The 21855-nt window shown below is 39.7% G+C and overlaps 1 protein-coding gene across 4 annotated transcripts in view; it reads left to right on the top strand.

Annotated features, from left to right (window-relative positions):
- Window positions 1-21855, top strand: part of LOC131975066 (whirlin-like) — a 49004-nt gene that overhangs the window by 9196 nt on the left and 17953 nt on the right. For all 4 annotated transcript variants that reach the window (XM_059337601.1, XM_059337600.1, XM_059337599.1 and 1 more), the window contains exons 2-4: window positions 13580-13756; window positions 17766-17891; window positions 20344-20642. In XM_059337601.1, coding sequence (XP_059193584.1) covers window positions 13580-13756; window positions 17766-17891; window positions 20344-20642 — 602 coding nt within the window. The remainder of the gene's footprint in view (window positions 1-13579; window positions 13757-17765; window positions 17892-20343; window positions 20643-21855) is intronic.

The raw sequence follows: 21855 nt of genomic DNA, 5'->3' as shown, positions 1-21855 counted from the left end.
CCAAGGTAGCTCACCATAGCGAGGACTCTTTTTAGTTCCTGCACATTTTCAAGTGGTGGCTGCTGTCGAATGGCCTCAACTTCATCGGGGTCCGGCCTGACCGCTGATTGGTCAATAAGGTGACCCAGGAAGCGTAGTTGGCTCTGTCTGAGGGAGCATTTCTCCCTGTTGAGTTTCAGGCCCGCTGACTCGACGCGCTGCAGCACCTTCTAGAGTCGCGCATCATGTTGCTCTATCGAAGTCCCATCCACAAGGATATCGTCCATGAAAACTTCTATGTCTTCCAGTCCCTCCAGAGTTTCCAGCATCTTTCGCTGGAAGATCTCTGGTGCACTTGTTATGCAGAAGGGCAGTCTTTTGAAACAGTACCTCCCAAACGGTGTAATAAATTTTGTCAGTTTGCAGCTGTCCGGTTGAAGTGGAACTTGCAAGAATCCACTTGCGGCATCCAGCGAGGAAAACACTGTTGCACTGCTCAGCTTAGCTCTTATCTCATCAGGGATTGGCAGGATGTAGCTTTTAGCTGACTTGTTCAGTTTTGTCAGATCAACACAGATCCTGGTTTTGGCTGTGTACTTTTTCTGAACTGGGACCATGGGTACACACCATTCAGTAGGTTGTGTAACCTGCTGTATGACTCCGTTGTTCTCAAACCTTTTTAATTCCACTTTTACTTCCGTAAGCATGGGAAAAGATACACAGCGTGCAGTGTGCACAGCATATCGCACAGCTTTATCTCTTAGCTCAATTCTGACTGGTTCAGTTTTAGTGTGCCATGCTCATGGTAGGCTTGTAGATGACAGGTGTACCTTTAATTGTACTAGGCATTAAAATGAACAAGAAATTGAAGAAAACAAGGGTGGTCTAATCATTTTTTTCCATGACTCTATATCATTTAGAATAAAAACAAAATTTAAGGTAACATTAAAACACACTTTTCTTGCTACCCTTTTCCTGTTTAGGTTTTTTAAAAATATATTATGCATAATCTAAGCTGCGTTCAGTTCAATGCTGCTTTGTTTATTTCCGTTTTAACATTTTCCACCACCAACTTTCCAACCGGGCTACATGGTGGTGTAGTGGTTAGCACTCTTGACTCCGACCTGTAGCTCTTCTGTATGGTATTTTCATGTTCTCTTCGTGTCAGCGACGGTTCTCACCGGGTATTCCAGCTTCCTCCCAGTCCAAAAACATGCAGCTTAGGTTTAATCGGTGACTCTACATTGCCCTTAGGAGTGAATGAGAGCGTGATTGTCTGTCTCTATGTGTCAGCCCTGTGATAGTCTGCCGACCTGTCCAGGGTGTACCCCGCCTCTCGCCCAATGTCAGCTGGGATAAGCTCCAACCCCCCGCAACCCGAATGTGGATAAGTGGTTAAGGATAATAAATGAATTAACTTTCCAACCAATAAGACATAAAACTGAAAATAAATGTGAGTACTTCTCCAGCCCGCTGCCTTTGTACATGTCCGCAAATATTTTTACATTTATGCACTGTGAAAGCAAACCAGACTAAATGCAAAACCAACGAAAAAACAAAAGTATCAGTCACTCACTCAGTTTTCGGACTAACAAAACAGACTTAGGTTGTGAAAGTACCTTAAAGCACTTGTTTGGAAGTAAAAGTGAAAGTTGGAAACTGGAAATATTCCAGTTGTCTATTGCATTGTAAATCTGCCCAATACTTATTACAATAATGGTATTGCATGCATCTCTTCATTCTCAGCTGTACCCTGCAGCCAAGACAAATAACATCATCTTTTGAGTGTGGTCTCTATTTCAATGATCACGTCCTTCAGCAAATCAGAAAAAGGCCCTTTTATTCCAACTTATAATTATCCATGTAGACTGAGTTAATTATGTACTAATTTCTAATAAGGCATCCTTTGTAAAGTTGTAACTTAAAAGTACCCATAGACTGTATGAGAGATGAACATAGTCTCTGCGCTGCCACTCACCGTGAAGCTGAATGTGGTGGCTCAAGACATCCCTATCTTGGCAGTGCCTGACTCCTTGCTAATTCAAAACGGGCAAAAAGGTGGGCCTTGGAACGACCTTAGGGGGGTCAAATGAAGCATGGTTGCTGAAACATGCCACCCACCTGTCACTAAAAGCACCCATGTCCTTAATCATCAATTTTAAGTCTTAATAAATTTTACACAGTTGACTTACGCAGTTGACTTTCATTTTAAAATAGCTAGTTAATGATTAACTATTGCTGTTTGATCTTTTAAAAGCAACCAACAAGAACAACATTTGTGTTCTTAGGTTGTGGACACTTGGACGTTTACACTTTACTTGAATATTCAGGTACAGACAGCTCATAAAGTACACGCTGTATACCACTGTATGAAATATCAATGTCGTTGAGAGAATTATCAGCTAAATCTGCTGCTTCCCTTGGCTCTTCAAAGCTCCATTGCTCCTAGCTGTCTGGTCTTTAACTTTACATTTAACAGTGTGTAACTAGCTAGAAAACCAGATATTATTTGTCAGTAGTTGCTGTAGACCAAACTATAGTAGTAGTAACAAGTAGAGTGAATATTGGTCTTGATCTGACTGGTATCAGATTGCCAGAAACACAACTCCAAATGAATGGAAATGTTGCTCTTTAACTGCTAGATGTGTAAATAACAACTGTTTTGCTGAAACTAAAACAGTGATGATATGTCAATGTCATGTTCACTACTCGTTTTTCTGCTCTCCAACTGTAGCGGGACTTTAATCACTCTTAATTAGGGCCGAAGCATCGACTGCAAGGGTCGACGAGGACCCTACTGGAATTTGAATTATTAGAGCCCAATCATCAACTGCAAGGGTCGACATATTGTCATTGCGCCTGTTGTTGGCAGATTTTTTATATTGTATTGTTAGACTTTTCAGTGAAATTTTACAGTAATGAATTTGCTGCAGCTTCACCTGCAAAGCACTATTTTAGAAATACAGTATATTACTAGAAATACATTTGCAGTATATTACTGTTCACTGTTCACAGTTTTGTCAGTAAATAACAGTATATATATGTAGCGGGTGTCACTCTGCGTTGTGTTGATTTTCTTGGTTGGTATTTAAGGACACCACAACGACGGGATAATTGAAGATGGTTTATTAGCGCCTCTTTTCTCTCATGGTCTCCATTCTGCAATACATCACAGTAGTGAACAATACAGATCACCTCCTATTGTCACCACCTTCGCTCTCAGAGTCCCAAAACACAGAGAATAAAAGATATATAATATATAAAATAACAATAACATTTCATTTAATTCAAAACAGCATTGACATCTTTAGAACAGTGTGCAATTTTTGGACCAAAATAAAATAAATATAATGCAAATGCCCATACCTGCAATACATCACAGTAGTGAACAATACAGATCACCTCCTATTGTCACCACCTATAAATCAACAACAACACTCTTTCACTACACGAGCAACGGCGTCTTTTTGATAATGCACTTTCACTCTACTTCAGTGTGTCGGACTAACAGTTCTTTACAGTGTATGGCATAAAAATAAATTACAGAATGTATGAAAATTGCAACACAAGACATCATTAAACCTCACTTCTTTCAATAACAACGGTGATAAGGCACAGTTACTATATGCACATTATTAAAGTCAAGTAAAATAAATAAAATAGCGGAGCAGAAAAATACATACCTTCGCTCTCAGAGTCCCAAAACACAGAGAGCGAACACGGCGCGGGAAAATAACTTCCGTCAACAACGGGAGAATCCATTTATTACATTTTTACCAGGGCAAAATACTAACTTAAACTTATATGTAATTGCCACTATATAAATCCAAATGATACCGAAAATATTTTGACCACACATGACTATCGCAATCCCTTCTAAAAATGAAATATAAAAACAGGAAATTACCCCTTACAAATGCAAAATCAAATATTCCCAAATTACACCTTCAAAATAAAAGTTCTCCGCTTTATCCTACAAAACATCAAAATAAAAGTTCATAATCTAGTGTAACAACATCTCATTACTACATATACACCGTCAACTTTACAGTAAATCCTGTAAATAGTAGCATCCTCTTGAAGTGCTGTAATCACGTTTTATTTCCTCCCAGATTGCATTGCAATTTACATCTAAGGATTTAGAGTGTAGACAGGTCTGGTGAGTCTGGTACCTTGGAGCTGAAGAGCTGACAACACAAATATAGATCTAAACATGGCATTGTCAGATGATGGTGTAAATGATGCTCATTATTCATGCTAGCAGTGTAGTTAAGGGATGGAAATGTCATTCAGTCCCGAACTTAAGTCCACACTGAAATATCTCAACAAAAGCAATTTACAATCTCAACTAGACCTTGTTCTTTATGATATAATTTATGATTTTCGTGGGTCAAATTGTAGACAGATATGTCTCTGTGTTTGTTCAAAAAAGCATATTCTGTGCATATACTGGTGCCATATTTTGTTTCAATATGGTATTTCCCAGCAGTATGGTGTTGCTCTAACAATGGCTACTGTTTGGTTTTATTTTTAAACAATGATTGCTTCATTCTACTTGTGTGTGGAAAAACATTACATAACAACCAGATGATTCGACAAGTGCACCAGGCCCTCAACAAGCTCCAAAAAAGGCAACTCTCCCCCAGATTGCTCTGTGCTGGATTGAGGAGGAGGAAGTATTTAAATAGGTGAAGTTGTCCTTTGCTCTGTTTGATAAGACCGACATGATGTGACAGTTTGTTAAAATAACAAACCTTGTTCACGGTTCAGCTCCCTTGGCTGCATTCACTATCAAAACTGCTCGATGCTGCTGTTATCAAGAGTCCTTGAACACAGCTCTCCATATTTCAAAGAACATATTCTAGAGAACATGCATCAGTGTGTGGGAGAAGCCAGTGGGAATAAGCTCCCTGATGTGGAGGAGCAGCCTGACAGATACTGTAAACTGTCTGACAAATACTGTAAACTGTCAGACAATGTGTGTGTGTGTGTGTGTGTGTGTGGGAGAGAGAGAGAGAGAGAGAGAGAGAGAGAGAATAGGTATGAATTCTGTGCATGTGCGTATGACCAGTAATTGTTTGTGTGTGTATGTGTGTATCAGTTATGCATATTCATTCTGATGTCACTTTCAGTGCATTTACAGAAATACATAGATTTTATTTTTTAGATGAAGATTCAATTTTATTTTGATTTCTTACTATATACAATACATGCTTTCCACATCAACAAAACAAAGACCCACAATAGCTTAGTATTCCATTATATTTGTATTTGCATGTATTTGTCACATCCTGGCTTCAGAAACCTGGATAGGCCCTTCTCTAATTTTTTAAGTGGGACCGTTTCACTTAAGAACCATACCTGTGTTGTTTTTTTAAAGGAGTCAGTATCTATATTTCTATCTATATTTCTTTGCTGTGGGATTAGAACTTAGAAGAAGGCCCTGGATCTATCATGACGGAGTTGCTACTGGTGAAATACAAACTAATTATGTCAGTCTAACAGTATACAACCACTGCGTTCCACTAGTATTAACCAACGAGTCCTCCAACCTAATCGACAGAAGAGGTCGTGTGTCAGGGCCATCCATTTCGTCATTATACATACACATACGGTCCGCGGTTGTAAAAAAGGCTGCAGTTTCTGTGAATTAATGTTCTAAAACCACTGACCTAGGTTGAGGGAAAAACATGGTAACGCTTTATATCAGGGTCCTTGTAATAACCATTAATTAACAAGTAATAAGGCCCTTGTAAGTCCTTACAAGATGCTTCTTAACATTATTGTGTGTTTATAAGCTTATATAAGTGTTAATAATGGCATTACAAACACCCATGACCCACCCATTATGTCTTTGCCATGCCTTTATTAATCTTATTTTGTTTGCTTATTGATATTAAAATATACTTTATTGCTCATCTATTATAAGTTAACTATAAGTTAACTATGCTTTTTGCAACTACCGGATCTAAAGCGAGAACAATGCCTTATTACTTGTTAATTATTGGTTATTAAGGACCTTATTATAAAGCGTTACCAAAAACACTTCCTGGTAAGGTGTTATAAAAGACAGTTTAAACAGTAAATAAATGTACGTAAATGCCGGAAGTGAAGTAGTTACGATGGTCACGTGACTACTGCAAGTTACTTAAAAAACGTAAGCAACGGTCAAAAACGCGATTCACGTAACTTAAATTAAAAATCGTTTGCTTTTGTTTTCACACGGGAACCCTGCTCTTCTGGGTGAATGTCTGCCTGTTATTTTCGAGCCATCCACCACCCCCAACAAACGCGGGAATCCGACATTTTAACTTTGCTTCACAGTCAATTACTACTACGTCAGCAAGATGGCGGTGGACGCATTGCAGTGAACAGTGAATTACGTTAATATAGCTTGTATTTTGCCTGCCTGTACACACAACCTATATTCACGTTTTGAGGGGAGAACACGCTGTATCAAGACAAAAGGACATAAGGATTCTTCTCTGACTCCCATCGGAAGCAGTCGCACTTTTCTCTCCCTCTCCCTCCGTTATCTTTCTTGCTTCTCTCCTCTTGTCTTCTGTCTTATACTTAGAGAGACTCTCTCTGCACTGCCCTTCAAACTAAAAAAACAGATCAACTGGTCTCTCAGAGCAATTGACACCATCTTCTCGACGAGAAGCCTGGGTTCGGGGGAGCCTACCTGTCCTGCCGGGATGTTTGCAGCTGTACATGATGGACGCGTGGAAGAGGTGGTGTACCGTGTGCCTGCTGGCTCTTTCCGTGGAGGATATTGAAGATCTCTATCTATTCAGAACAATGACAACAGGTCTTTTGCTGATTGGATTAGGCATTGCTCTGGTTTATCGAGATACACAGAAAACGGTGACAGCTGTCCAAAGCCCCATAAGGCTGCCCGAGATGATTGATGTGATGGGCAGAGCTGTCGGCACTGTGGTCACTAACACTTTGGATAAAATCTCGGAGAGATTGGCGGCCCTGGAAAAGCAACTGGATCGATCCAGTATGGACAAGATGGTTAGCTTGGAAATGGCATGCTGCCACTTCGCCTAAACCCAAATTCCAATCTTATCTGGCCTCCCCTAAACAGCCCTGGCTCAAGGCTGTTACTGGATTACAAATTCCCCTGGAGGTGCACTGTAGCGAGATAGATCTCTCTACTTTTTCCCTGCCCCCTCAACCTCCTACAGACAGCTGTCTCCCTGTCCTGTCCACCTCTTTGTCATATTGTATGTGTGTTTAAGTATACATTCGGACGGGTTGATGGCTAATTTTGTTGTACTAGTACTTGTTACTCTGTGTTATATGACAATAAGGGCTCCAATTCTGATTCTGATTGTTTTGTGATGTTATTACATTGTGATAACACAGTCCAAACAATCTGAGAACACAAGTGAACAAGACAGAATGGAAGAGAAATTTGAGAGAAAGAGACAGAGGTGGTCAAAGCAGTCTACCAAAGATGATTGGGAGGTGTCCGGAGATAAGAAAAGAGTACAAGGGAGAGGAGAAGTCAGAGCACATGTTGATGGTGAGCAGCATTCGCTTTCTGTAAGATCTTTTATGTTCCTGTAATGAGAAGAGACATGTGATTAATGAATGACAGCATGGTTTTCCTTAATTATAAGTTAATTGAGGGCAAGTTAGTACCATTAATGAAAAGCTGAAGTGGTGCCACAACAGGAGTGTCTACGACAGAGCCGCTGCCGAGTGTTGTGTATTTACTGGCTTTTCCAGTAATTGGGTGCCATACGTGTGCATGCATCGACAGCAGCAACTGTGTTATATAATAATGTTATATAAGTGAAAACTATATCACAGTTGCACACCGTTTATAAAAATGTATGATTGGGCAAGTATGGTTAGAGCTTGATTTGAACCCAATGGAGCAAAACTAAATAAATTATTAATAATTTCTCAACATCACGAGTGTAGGGGTAAAAGCTAATTTAGGTCAATTTTGCTATCGGAAATTGACTAAATTAATATTTAATACTTTAAATGAATTAAAGTTACTCGATGGGGCACCACCCATTCACGTAGGAATGGGAAAGATAGCAAAAATCACAGTCTCAAATCTTAAAAGTCAATGAATCCTTGACGTGTCAGAGGTTGGCTTTCACACAATATTTCACAAACAATACCAGGAAACTTCTTGTTAAAATAGGAAAAATATTTATTTACAGTAATAATATCCAAGTAAAATACTGTAAATTACAAAATAAGGCACACAGTAATAGTAAATAATGGGATTTATGTACGAAGCTATGTATGTGTGTGTGTAGCTATGTATGTAAGTATAGGCGTCTATGCGTACTGAGGTAAGTGTGTGTGTGTGTGTGTGTGAGGAAGAGAGAGAGAGAGAGAGAGAGAGAGAGAGAGGAGGGGCAGAGAGAGAGAGAAGTTGCGAACGCCCCCTCCTTTTGGGGTGGTACGCGCAAGATGGCTGCCGCGTACTACCCAGGTAGAATAAACACGCCAAACAATGGGGGTTGAGTGCCCACGTGGCGTCGAGGAACAAAGCGCACAGTAACGTGGGTGACTTAGCGTTGGAGTTTGAACACAACGGCCAAATCAACCAAGGAACAGCGCCTTGGGTTCTTTACGCACGGCGCGCGTAAAAGAGAGGCAGAGAGAGGGAGAGAAAGCGAGAGAGAAACGGCGAATAAGCCGGTCTGGGGTCGCTCACAGTTAAACTGACCGTGCCGGTCAAACACAAATAACACCTCTACAATGCAGTAATAACACCAGCAAAATAAGAATGGGAGAGGGAGAGAGAGAGAGAGAGAGAGAGAGAGAGATGCGCCGATTAGGGCCGGCGCAGTGGGAGAGAGATAGATGGAGAAAACAGCGCACAAAAGTAAAACAACTACAGTAACACAAACAGTAAAATTCACAACAGATTTAAAAGAAAAACCTTTCTTAACTAAGATCTGCCCAGATATATTAAGCCCTTACTTGAGAGAAATCGATCGGTGATTTCTCAGCTGATTGGTCAGGCGGCGGCGGCGTGGAAACACGTGGAGCTGATCAGCTGTTCGTCGGCCTCGGAGAATCCCTTGCAATGAGCGGCAGGCTTCGTGGCACGGCGGTGTTTAATACTCGTCAGTAATAAACAGTCTATTATCCTCGGATGAAGGATGCAGGGAAAAATCGTCGACAAGGAAAAAGAAAAAGGGAATCTGGTCGCCTTTTTCCTTTGATGTTGTATTCACTGTCCCTTAGTGAATAAATAAACCGGTTGGTTTTCTGAGTCCTTTAAAACGTTGCACAAAGATAATTAATCTGAGTTTACTCTGGCCAAAAAGCAAACTTTAGAAAAACTATGGTCCCTTTGTCTTGTTCAAAAAAGGAGGGAAAACAATTCTGGTACCTGGAACACGTCTCTTTAGGTCAATGGAAAACCTGAGAACGACCGAGCAGTGGGCTGCGTTTAGTTTTTGTAAACCGCGCTCACCTCTTGCGAGCGTCACTGGTCAGTGGTCAGTTGGCCAATGGGTGTTGAGGAGAGGACCCTCAGGGTGGGGCTCCGCACAAGTTTTATGATATCAAAATGGCCGTCAATTAACATAATCCCTCGTGGTTGAAACAAAGGACAGTAACACGTGGTTTAAAGGCCTCAACAGCTGGCTTGGTCCTTACACGAGCCAGTTGTACTCATTCGTTTTCCGTGTCTTCAACTATATATTCATTAAGTGGCCTACATCAGCATCCAGGTAACACTTTGTTTTTGGGTTCAATAATATAATAATATATAATATATTTTAAAAAATCATTTGTAACCCATTTTATTCATCACCCAGTTTGTCCTATTTCATGATCCTGGGCGCTACCTCGTCCCTGTCGGCTTGGGGAGAGCCCTGAACTAGCCACATGCTTCCTTCGATCCATGTGGAGTTAGCAGACCTTGACACCTGACAAGGGGAGATTCCCCGGTGGGACGTAGCGCGTGGGAGGATCACGTTATTCTCTCCTCCCCCCCCCCATCAGGCGCCCCGACCAACCAGAGGGAAGCTCTATAGCGACCAGGATCAATGCATGTTTTTGTGAGAGGTCCTTGTAAGGGGATCCTCAGGGGACACGGGGAGAACATGCAAACTCCACACAGAAAGGCCCTTTTTGCCGACCAGCGATACGGACACCGGAGACATGGAGGTGGGGACACGCCTCCAATGCCCACAGCATCCTGGCGGGAATCGAACCCAGGACCTTCTAGCTGTGAGCGAGAGCGCTACCAACTGTTTTTCCATGTCTTGTTTGGACAGAAACCCCTTAATTCTATCTATGTTTTTCAGGTGGTAATAGGCAGATTTAGTGAAAAGCTTTAGATGGCTGTTGAAGTTCAGGTCTGAGTCAATAATTACACCAAGATTTCTGGCTTGATTTGTAGCTGTCAGTGACATAGAGCCAAGGTGAGCCCTGATCATAGATCTTTCATTTTTAGGGCCGAAAATGATCACCTCTGTCTTCTCTGCGTTTAGCTGGAGAAAGCGGCTGGACTGGCACCCTCTCTTCTGTTTACGAGCTTTTCGCCGCCTGCAGCATCTGTCGTTCGGTGAAGCAATTCATGCAGGGTCCGGTTCTAGAAGTTTCTCTCTGCTGTAGAGGAGCTTTAATGCACTGAAACAGCTTTTATCAGAATTAACACAAATAGCATCCAAACATAGTGTAATTTTATTGCATGAATATTGATATGAATACAGGTGTGCCTTGAGATTTTAGCTTGGACTTTGGTGTGCCTTGGGCATGAAACGTTTGAAAAACACTGGTCTAGTTCATGCAATCTAGTCGACTTTTTGATCCAAAATACATTTATATTTTTACAACTACCCACAGACTGTTGTTTCGTCTTTTTGCAAATTCTGAAGATATGTCTAATTTGCCGGAGTGTCTTTAAATCACAATATGATATAACATTGATTTATTGCCCAGCTCTAAGTACTTTGCACTTTTATTTTTGTATAGCCATGTTTAGGGCTTTGGATAAACAACTGTTTGCACTGTTGATGTATACACTAATGTTTACATTTTGAAATAAACTGTTTTATACTATTTTTGACCAATAGTGTCTTTTTGTGTCATACAGTAAGATCGACTCATTGTACTCATATTCATAAATTGATTTTTGAGAGAACTACTCATTATAGGAAGCTTTATTTTGTATGTACACTTGAGAACAGTTGATTTTCAATAAATCTGATATAACATTAATGCCGCATTCGTCAGAAGATGGTTTAAATTGAGCTGTTTAATTTTCTCAATCTAAATGTGAAGCAAAGAATACTCCAGATCATTTGGACTATTTTGGAACATACGTTTATTTCCAGACAGAGAAAAGAATAAACTGACTGTGACTTCAGCATAAGCGATGCTAAGAGGGCTGAAGTAGTGTTTCAGTCACACTGAAGGGCCCTCAGAGAGGCCCCTGTAGAATGAGTGACCAGCATTGACATCTGCAATGCCCTCTTGTCCCATACATCACCTCTTTCCCAGTTTCTAAATAAACCCATCTACCACCTTTACCATAGCAACAATTCCCTTCCTTTTATCTTCCCACCCATTCTTCCCCCACACAAGACCAGCTGAGAGCTGCTGTTCCACCCACTCTATCCCTGCTTGAGCACCGTGGGGATACAGATATAGCCCAAATCGCACTTAAGTATCACTCCTCTCTGCCAGTTATGATGCTAATATTTGCCTCACTTGAGCTCTGGATGGCTCTGAGCCTGGAGAAATGCTAGGCCCAGAATAGAAGCAGCCACTTCTGTCTCGACCTCTTATTCACTGGGGTGATATAACATTGAATAAAGTCAATGGACTTGCCTGGGGCCACTTTCTTTATCATGCAGCATTTTCGGTCCATCATTTGTTAGTGAAGCTCTAGTTGCAGGCTTCCATCAGTCTCTCTAGTCTATCTGGGTCGCTGTTGAATAGCCTAATACTTTAAAATGTTACCAGGGCTGAGAAGACATTTTAATGTCAGAAAACTAAGAATAAAAATAAACAATAGCTACTTTAGTTATACATAATTTCTACCACTATTACAGCCAGTTGTGGATCAGCAATAATACTACAGTGTAGAATTACTCTGTTACAAGGAAAGATCTTGTTTTTCAAAACCTTAGGCTACTTAAATAAAAGTCCAGAAGAATTTGAACTCAAATATATTCCAAAATACGAAAGTAGAAGTACTCATTAAGCAGCATGGCCCATTTCAGATTAATATATTTAATATAATATCATTGGATTATAATGATTGGTGCATTTATGTGTACAGTTGCATCTGGTAAAGGTGGCTTATTCAACTTACTTTATGTACAGCTGTGTAGCTTAATCATTGCCGGGTGGTATGCCCTTTATTGCAGGAGTATTAAAGGCACTACAAGGATCCTCACCTTATGTTAACCTTTGTGGCCACTGTAAACAAATGCACTGTTTCTGTGCCAGACTCCCGTATTGGCAGGCACGAAAATGTGCCGTGCCAGAGGTCTGACTACAGGTTGAAGGCAACGATGAATCCAAGGCAGGCTGGATGGCCCACTGGAGTCTGAGCTGGTTCTGGTTCTGGTCAATGGCCTTATTTGAAGGTTATGTAGAGGAATCTTTTATTTTAAAACTTCTTGTTGTAACTTTAAGAAAGTTGATTACTAGCACAATTTCGACAATTTCCAATTGATATGTGGTCAGACTAGGGACTAGGGATAGTTTTGTTTGCTTTCTATCTTTTGGAATTAGTGTATTTTCCTTCTTATATTTATTATTTTTATTTCTTAGTTTGATTAGGTTGCATTAGGCTGGCATATGTTATTGTAGTTTGTTTGTAGCTCTTTGTTTGTAAATTGTCTGTTGTGTGACCGACCTTGTGTGAACATGGCCTGATCAGCCGCTATATATAAGTCCCCATTTGGTTTGGACCAGTCTTGATGTAAATTTTTGTGTTAAACCCCTGCCTTAGTTAAGTTCGGTTTTGTTGATTTTGGGCCCAGACTATTTATTTGATGATTTTATAACTACTTTGTACTACTACATCTTCCCTCTGTCAGGAATAGACCTGCGCTTGCTTTGCAACCACTCAAATCGATTTGCACTACAGACTGCGCTCGTTCACCCATTTACACTCACATGCCACCATTGGGAATTCATTGACAAACTGATGAACGCAGCGTCAGGAGCAATTTGGGGTACAGATACGACATGTAGGCTGCCATGGTCAGGGACTGATACACTGACCTTCCAAACGGTGGGCGACCACTCTACCAACTGAGCCACAGCCACCTTTAACGAAAATGTCTAACTTGGTTGTTTCATCCAAATTTACATTTATGTGTTATAACTGTCAAAAACTTTTTCGCTCCAGTGCTACTGCTGGCTCCCTCTAGCTTTCACATGTCTAAGCTGAAAAATGCGCAGTAGCTGAAATACCATGAAACCGAGCAAATCAGATTTGTCAAAACATCTAGGCCGACTTATATTCAATACTGTAAATACAATGTACATAATGTATGTTTACAACAAATCATAATTAACATGATAGGGAAAATACTGCCTTGAGGTCTTCTGTGGTATTTTTCACAATCCCCATCCTCTCACTGTGCAGGTGCTGAAGGGATGTAAGAAACTGGCCATTTCAGTGTGTTCCATTGGTCCGCTCCCTGGAGGCTACATCACCAACAACATGTATAGTTGGTTGGACCCTGAGGGCCGGAGCGTCTCCCCACCACCTGACAGCCAGGAGGACAGCCACAGGGAAGGACGTGGCCTGGAGGAGAGGACGGTAAGAACATTGGGCCTCATGCATGTATTGTGCATACCCACAGCTTTGATCGAAAGAACAATTTAAGAACTTTTGGGCCATTCTTCAGTGTTTGTGTGCTTCTCATTTGTTCTTAAGTAAGATCAAAATTTAAGTGCCAATACACATAAAAGCCAACTTGGTTTGTACTGTGACATACTAATAATCATGACAAAAAATTAATTTGCTGTATCAAAACATAGAAGAAAAAAGTACTTCAATAAATTATTACTTTGAACAATTTTAAATGTTTACACTTACTAAAGATGATTTGATAGAAGCCAAAATGGCCACAAAATTAGACCAATATGCCTGCACGTACACGCACGCACACGCACACACACACACACACACACACACATACACACTGTCTTTTCTGATGTACAACAGTTCTGTTAGATCAAGATGCTGCTGGAGATGGTTGACTTTTTGCTAAGTGTTATTTTTGTGATATAATATTCTGTCTGCATTATTACCTTTCAACATAAATCCAAATTGCAATTTGGGTAATAAACAGAAACTGGCAAAATTCAAAGCCAATAACATTGGATACTGGTAATAAACATTAAATATCATTCGAGGTGTGATATTGTGTATTAAAATAAATTGTAATTTTCCAAAGAGCCAGCATAAAGTGATGGTCCTTGTTTGAGAAAATGGTTGGATAAAGTATGAAGGAAAGTCTAAAATGGCTATAGAGCATTTTGGAGATTAACATTGTGTTTCATATGGTGTAAAAGTATGTGATTGCATTATTAGCAACTTCTTAGAGCTTTTTTTAAATCGTGGAATTGAGGACCAACATTTATCAAGAGACTGAAACTTGGTTTCTACAAGGCAGGTTTAGAAAAAGAGAAGAGTAGAAGTAGAGCTATTATGTCCCAATATAGTGTGCCGTATAAATAAGGTTCAGCATTGTAAATGCAGTACACCATGACCCCCATGAACTGGACCAGTAAAATTAGATCAGTCCAACAGGAAATTATTTTATTTTACCCAGGCCCCCATGGTAATGCCACTAACAATCAGACAATCCTCCTTAAGTCTACTCTTCTCACAAGGTCAATGCTCCACTGAGGCAGAAGAGAGTTCTAAGTGGCTGGAATTGCCTCTTTGCTAGACAGTTTTCTTTAGAAAGTGGACAGGGTGAACTGTAAATTGGTGTCCACATTGGCCTTGTAGGAAGCATCCAATCATCTTACAGCGGCTTCATGGCTAAAACTACTGCATAAACACTTCCATATAGCAAATGCTACTGCATCTGAACACATTCCATCAAAAAGCTCACAAGCTGATTTTAGTCTGCTGTATTGAATGCTGCGGCAGCAGGGGAGAAGGAGGATACATCAAAAAAGTGCATATATTTGCATGTATTAAGATTAGCTAATTAAAGGATGAGAAGTCATTTCTGGGCAGATCAAGCCCAAGGAGGTGTTACAACTGCAAAGGCCAAATGGCCTGATTTATTTGCTCCTTATTTTGACAACATATAAATCTTGGTCAGTGTCAGTAATGTGCCAGATATACGTATATTGAAACTCTATCTCTAGCATCTAAAGTGCAGAACTGGAAAGGCACTCTAAAAGTTCAGACCTCCACCAAGGCCATGCCCTACGTATCTGGAAATGTTAATGACAGAAAACCTGTGTATCCCCACAATTATTTGGGTCCACTTTAACATTTAATGCGTACTTTCATGCTAAGTTTTCAAGGAAAATCTGGACTGTAGTTTTACAATAACCCTGCTGACAAACAGACAAACAACTGAACTAAAATGAAAACATAACCTCCTCTGACTGAGGAGGTAATAATTATTATAAACACTGCTGTTCCCCTCAACTCTACATAGCTTTTTAGCCTTTTGTAGCACTTTAACAAACTCTGTTTTAATTGACCTGGTTTGCAGGAGCAGCCCCAGGCAGCTAATAATCCCACTGTGCATTGCTTTTCCATCTCACAAGACTCTGCCCTCTACTCTATGGGTAATACTCCTCCAATCACTAGCACACATTCACCCACTAAAATGTATTAGAGATAGTGAGACAGGAGTAGTTGTTGGACATTCAGGTAGCCTTCAGTTACTGCCCTGGACCATCCCCCAGTTCTGTACGTTTCTGTCTCAGGAGGCAGGTGCAATAGCTGCAATGCCCATTCTGGGTCAACCACTTTCAGCCTGGCCCCTGACAGGGACAAGCTGAGGAGGACTAAACCGTGTACAGGTTCCCCACACCAGTTTTATGGTTTCACAACTCTTTCTCCAGAGCACTATGCTGCTTTTTTTTTTTAAGCTGTTGTGTTGTGAGGACTGCTCATATTGATGAAAATCAGGTTGTTGCTTGCAGTTGTTGGGATCTTGCCACATGTGAACTTGTGTTTATTTGTGGGTTTGAACTAATGTGAATTAAAATGAAGCAGTATTTTCATATAACTGATGATTATGATTTAACCACCTCTTAATCATTGCAATCAGTAGTAGCAACTTTATAATTTCTATCCAAATATTGTTTACAGATTTTGACAATGATTTCTTGAAGGTTTACAAATGACTTGGTAATCATTAAAAAAAAAGTTAATATAGTATGTAAAAGGTGTTCGAAGGTGTGCAACAATAAACTGGTAAATAACAAAACACAGCATTACTCATAATTAGTTAACTTGATTAATTATCATTTCAATTCTCCAATAACAGTGCAATTATTATATTTATTTTTCATTAATAATGGTTATAAAGTTTTAACTGTAAATTTAAAAAAAAGAAATTGTCATTACATTTCATTTATGATGTCAAATTGATCTTGTTTTTCCAATTAATCTACATTATGAGTTTCTTTATCCTCCTGCTTGCAAGTCTTCTTTTTTTTTAACTATAATGCCAGCTAAATGATGTAGCATTACACCCTACTCCTTTATTTTTTTGTATTGATACACATTTTTGTTTTTGTTAGTTTTTGATATTTATATGTTTTCTTATTTTTAAATGGAATGGCTCAGACAGAAAGGACTGAATTCACCATCCTGATTAGATGTTGTTAGACAGCATAAGACATTGGGCACCATGCAACATTTTCATATTCTTATCTTAGTTTTCTCACACTTTATAATTTGTAATTTAGAAAGGATTTCAAACGCAAAATCATTTATTTCAAAGTAATAAAATAATCAATACCTTAGTGAAAACTTGCCCTTGACTAACTAGTACTAAATCACTTGTACAAGCCACTTAAGAGGAAATCTGTTCATACAGCAAATAACCCATCTATAATAATGTGACAAGGTCTGATTCACATATTTGTAGCAAAGTTAACTTTAGCTCTACTTCAGCTAAATCTAGGTGTAAATGACATGCACCTTGATAAAATATGTTTATTGCAACTACAGATTCACAGCAGTTGCAGGCCCCTGTGCACTGCAAAAAAAAAAAGAAAAGTTGGGTGAACTCAAAATTTCAAGGCAACAAACTTCGATAAAATTTTAAGTTGGACAATTAAACTAAATATTTTAAGTTTTGTTTTTGAGTTTGCTCAACTCTGAATTTCTCTGGCACCATTGTAACTCCGCTATGAAATGTCAGCTAATGTTGTGACCACAATTTTGAGTTAGCATTGATACGCTAATGGCTACTCTTGTAGCTGTAACAAGCAGTTCTGCAAGCATCAGTTAGCCACTAGCATCAGTTAGCCACTAGCATCAGTTAGCCGCTAGCTTTCGCTAATGACCGAATTTCACAACAAAGAAATAAGAGTTAGCAGAACTATTGTCCCTTGTTGTGAACCAACTTAAAGATATAAGTAACAACAACTCACCAACTTGTTTTTGAGCAGACAACTGGCTTCCTTTGTTGTGCTAACTTACATTATTGCCCTAAATGTCAATAATTTATATTTCCAAGTTATACCAAATTAAATCACTGTTTTAGGCCAAAAAATACAAGCATGTTCCCTGTTTAGAGTTTGTTTGACACCACTGAGGGACATGAATGTCTCCACTGCAGGTAAACCTGAATATGGACAATGGTCGCTCTCTAGGCCTCATGATCAGAGGTGGCGCTGAGTATGGACTGGGGATATATATAACTGGAGTGGACCCTGGATCTGCTGCAGATGCTGGAGCACTAAAGGTACCGCAACTCAACTTGTCTTGATGGCATACACTGCAAAACCAGTCCCACATGTCCAAACTACATAAGGAGATTTTTTCATCTATAAAATAGTTGCAAAGAAACATTATCTTAAATTATTTATAATAATCAGCAATTCGAGGTTTCACTCAAGCCATGATTGTCTCCACCACTATGTTTGATAAAAAACATTCTGACATCATCTAAAATCATCCCATGACCAGTGCATGGGATGAATTCTAAACAGTGCTTCCAAATGTCTTGCAACACTGTAAAGAGCTCCCTTTAATGTATTCTTTAAATTGTATTACATTAAGAAAAAGTATAGGGTTTTGAGTCCTTGAAAAGCAATATCCACTTTATGGTTTTGGACTACACCTACAAGAAATGTGGCCTGGGTATACCCATACTGCCTTGCGCGCTCAAATTTAATTTCGAACCTCCAGGCGGTCTGGAAACCAAGACAGTTTCTTAGCCCTGTTTTAGGGATCCAATCACAGAGCGGGGAGGGACGGCAAGACGATGACGTGTACTACTCGGCACTTGGAAGCTTGTAGTTTTCTTACGGATCCAACATGGCTGCTGCAGACGCAAAACTCTCTTTAGCTGTAGATGGTGTTTTAAATAGTTTAGAGCGAAAGTTGAAAGGCGAAAGGTCTCTCAGTGGCTCCGCTGTCCCCCGGCTCGTAGCGAGATCACCAGTAGTGGGACTATTAGCGCCGCTAGCTAATCACCGGCGCTAGCGTCGCTAATCACCGTTGTAGCGTAACGGCGGTGATCTGGCTACGAGCCGGGGGACAGCGGAGCCGCCGAGAGACCCGCAGCAGCTTGTTTATTGCCCATAAAATCAGTGGATGTGTGTGGCTGAATGACATGAGGGGGAATAAAGCGTGAAAATAAATAATCTTGCAGAAAGCGAGAACTGGAGAAGCAACGCAGCAAGCAACACTCTCTCACACACACACACACACAACAAACATCCACTGTTGCTCTACTACGTCATCTGGTATAACTGATCTGATTGGCTAAGAGCTACCTACAGACGCTTATGATAGACATTCTAAGCGTCCAATAAACGGCTCCGGAGGATCGTAAACCACACCTCCTCTACGGAGAAATGAACAGTTGGTTTCCAGACCAAATCTCATTTGAGATTTGTCTGGTGTTAGCCAGGCTACAAGAAATGTGTGTTTTCCACACTGATTAAATCAGACTTGAAACCTCCATCACAGTCATGTTCAGAATCACTGGACAAGTGTATGTACACATAATTTTACATAGATTTTGAGTTGTTGTCAGTGTTCTTTATGACAGTAAGAACAATTTACAGGGAGACAGACATAGACATACAGCCAAAAACAAGAACAACAAAGCTGAACAGATGAACCCAGACATTATTTTGCAGGTTGACTCCAAATCACAAAACTGACATATGGGACATGAACACCAGCCTTTAATTGTATCAGGTGAAAAAGTGTAGAAAATTGGAATTCCTAATTGACATTATCAAATACCTTTTCCAGATATAAGATGGCTGTTGGTGAGTTGGTATGAGATGTATAATGGATTAGGATAGATAGGCTGCGTAAGTTGTTTGATGAATGATTTACTTTAACCTTCCTTTGTTTTTCTTTTAGAGGCTTTACCGGACTGAGCTTTAAGGCTACAGTTTAGCTATATTTTAGTGAGGGAAAAACTGGCATGGCAATTTTCAAAGGGATCCCTTGACCTCTGACCTTAACCATATATCGGAATAAAAATGGGTCCTATGTACCCACAAGTCTCATCTTTATATGCTTATACCATTCAGTTTAAGGCAAAGACAGCACAGTTTCTGTCATGCAGTAAAATGCGCTACTTTCACCTGCTGAATAGTACATTGCTTTGCATTGCTTTGTCAGCATCATTGTGTATAGTCTACATTATCTCGTACAATCTCATGTTTCTATCTAAATAGTCCATATTTTTCAACAGGTGCTTATGTGGGAATTCAGAACAAAAAATATGTTTTATGGTCAATTTCAACTAGGGGTTTTATGTGTTAATGTCTAACTTTAACACATAACACTTTAACTTTGCCAAAGTTATTTGTCTCTTCTTCTAACGGAAAAAAACGTTAACAAATAGCAACAAAGTTGTAAGTAACAGGAACATGGTAGGTCCTTAATTCACATTGTACCTATGTCTGTAAAGACCCAAGGCTAAAGATTGTCCATTATCACCAATGGAAGTTTTCCAAACAAGAAACTAACGGAAACCAGAGGTGTTGGAGATAAAACCATGTACCATTGTATTTTTAGACTTAGACTTTTCGACTAAGTAGAAAATTTGTTTTTTGTTCAAGGAAGATCTTTAAGGTTGGAGGAGATTCTTTTGAAATTAAGTTATTATAGACCACTTTTCATGCTCTACCCTGTCTGGGCTTCTCTTTAATAAAACTTATTTATTGCAGGTGGGTGACCAGATCCTGGAAGTAAATGGTCAGAGCTTTCTCACCATCTCCCACGATGAGGCAGTTCACATCCTTAAAACAGGACGTCACCTGCTGATGAAGGTGTGGGATGTGGGTCGTCTGCCTCATGCACGCTTCGTGGCAGATGAGACCAAATGGATCTCCAGTCAGGCCATAGCTGAAACCAATGCTACAGCTAACCCCAGTTCTGTCATCAACCCCACTGTTAATTCTGGCATCAATACAAGTGTCAATCCTGGTATCCACACTAGTGGCAGTGCCAGTGTCTGCAGTACAAGGTGAGCGCATTATACTTAGTTTAAATAGCTGCCATATAAATTTAATACTAGAATTATCAGTGGCATCGTAGTACAAAGATGAAAATGAAAAAAAAAATGATGATGATGAAAAAAAAAAACTGTATTCAGGAAGCTACTGGGGAAAACCCAACTTACATTTTATAACCCTGTAACAAAAAAACATATCTGCAAGTAAATTAAATGTATTCAGTAAATGAACAAACAAAAACATCAGAGGGGCAGGTGCTCAAAGTTAAAATGCGCACAGAACAACATTTTAAAACCTCCCAAATTGTCAAACTTGTCTTTTAATAATAAGGCTACTTGGAGTGCGTGCTAATGTTTTACACATTGTTGTGAAAGCTTTATAATTCAGTTCTAATTTTTTCTGTTGTCATAATACAGCATAAATATTGTGCATGTTGGTAGATTTGACTCTTTACTAAAGTCTTTCAACACGTGTATTAAAAAGATAACATGAAAATAAGGCATTCGCATAACATTCCACAGCTTTAGTGTACAGGCAAACCAAGCACAGTACATAATAATATCCACCACTGCACTGAACCAGCAGTCAGGAGCACTACTAAATTAGAAGAACTGATGCATGATTTAAATGTGATGCTGTTTACCACTAATAATGCATAAAATAATGTGATAATCACTCATGAATAAAACTCACCATATAGATGTTGCTGCTGAGTGTCAGCTGTGCCCCAGGTCACAGCAAACATAACGGAGGGCTCATCAAATTATGACCTTTTACTCACCAGTCAACTAGTGACAGCAGCCGGGTCGTTTTAATTATATAACTAAATTATTAAATGTTATTCTTCATTAGGGCATAGGGAGGGGTGTTACAAAAATAAAAGTTTTTTTTTAAATTGATGTCAAAATGGGGCATTTCCTCAGCTGTGTGAGTCGCTTATTGCATTGGAGCTTCCCTCACTGGTGAAAAGGCCAACTAGTTGTGTACTGAACAGAACTGAAGTAGAAGTAACTACGTAACTGAAGCAGCACTGTATTGAACAGTGACCTTTATAAAGCTTAGCTTTATATAAAAAGAGCAAAGGACATAGTGACCATAAATCAGATGTATGTCTTCCATCTTTGGTCTACTGTTCACCAGTGTGGTAACGGCAGCAACTTTTATTTTAATCAGACCAGCCTGACACCGCGGTCAAGTGAGCCGTCATTCGCTTATCCGTAGTCA

Source organism: Centropristis striata, chromosome 7, assembly GCF_030273125.1.
Source record: "Centropristis striata isolate RG_2023a ecotype Rhode Island chromosome 7, C.striata_1.0, whole genome shotgun sequence".
Lineage (NCBI taxonomy): Eukaryota > Metazoa > Chordata > Actinopteri > Perciformes > Serranidae > Centropristis > Centropristis striata.
Note: the sequence above shows the minus strand (reverse complement) of the source record. Positions and strands in the feature narration are given on the sequence as shown.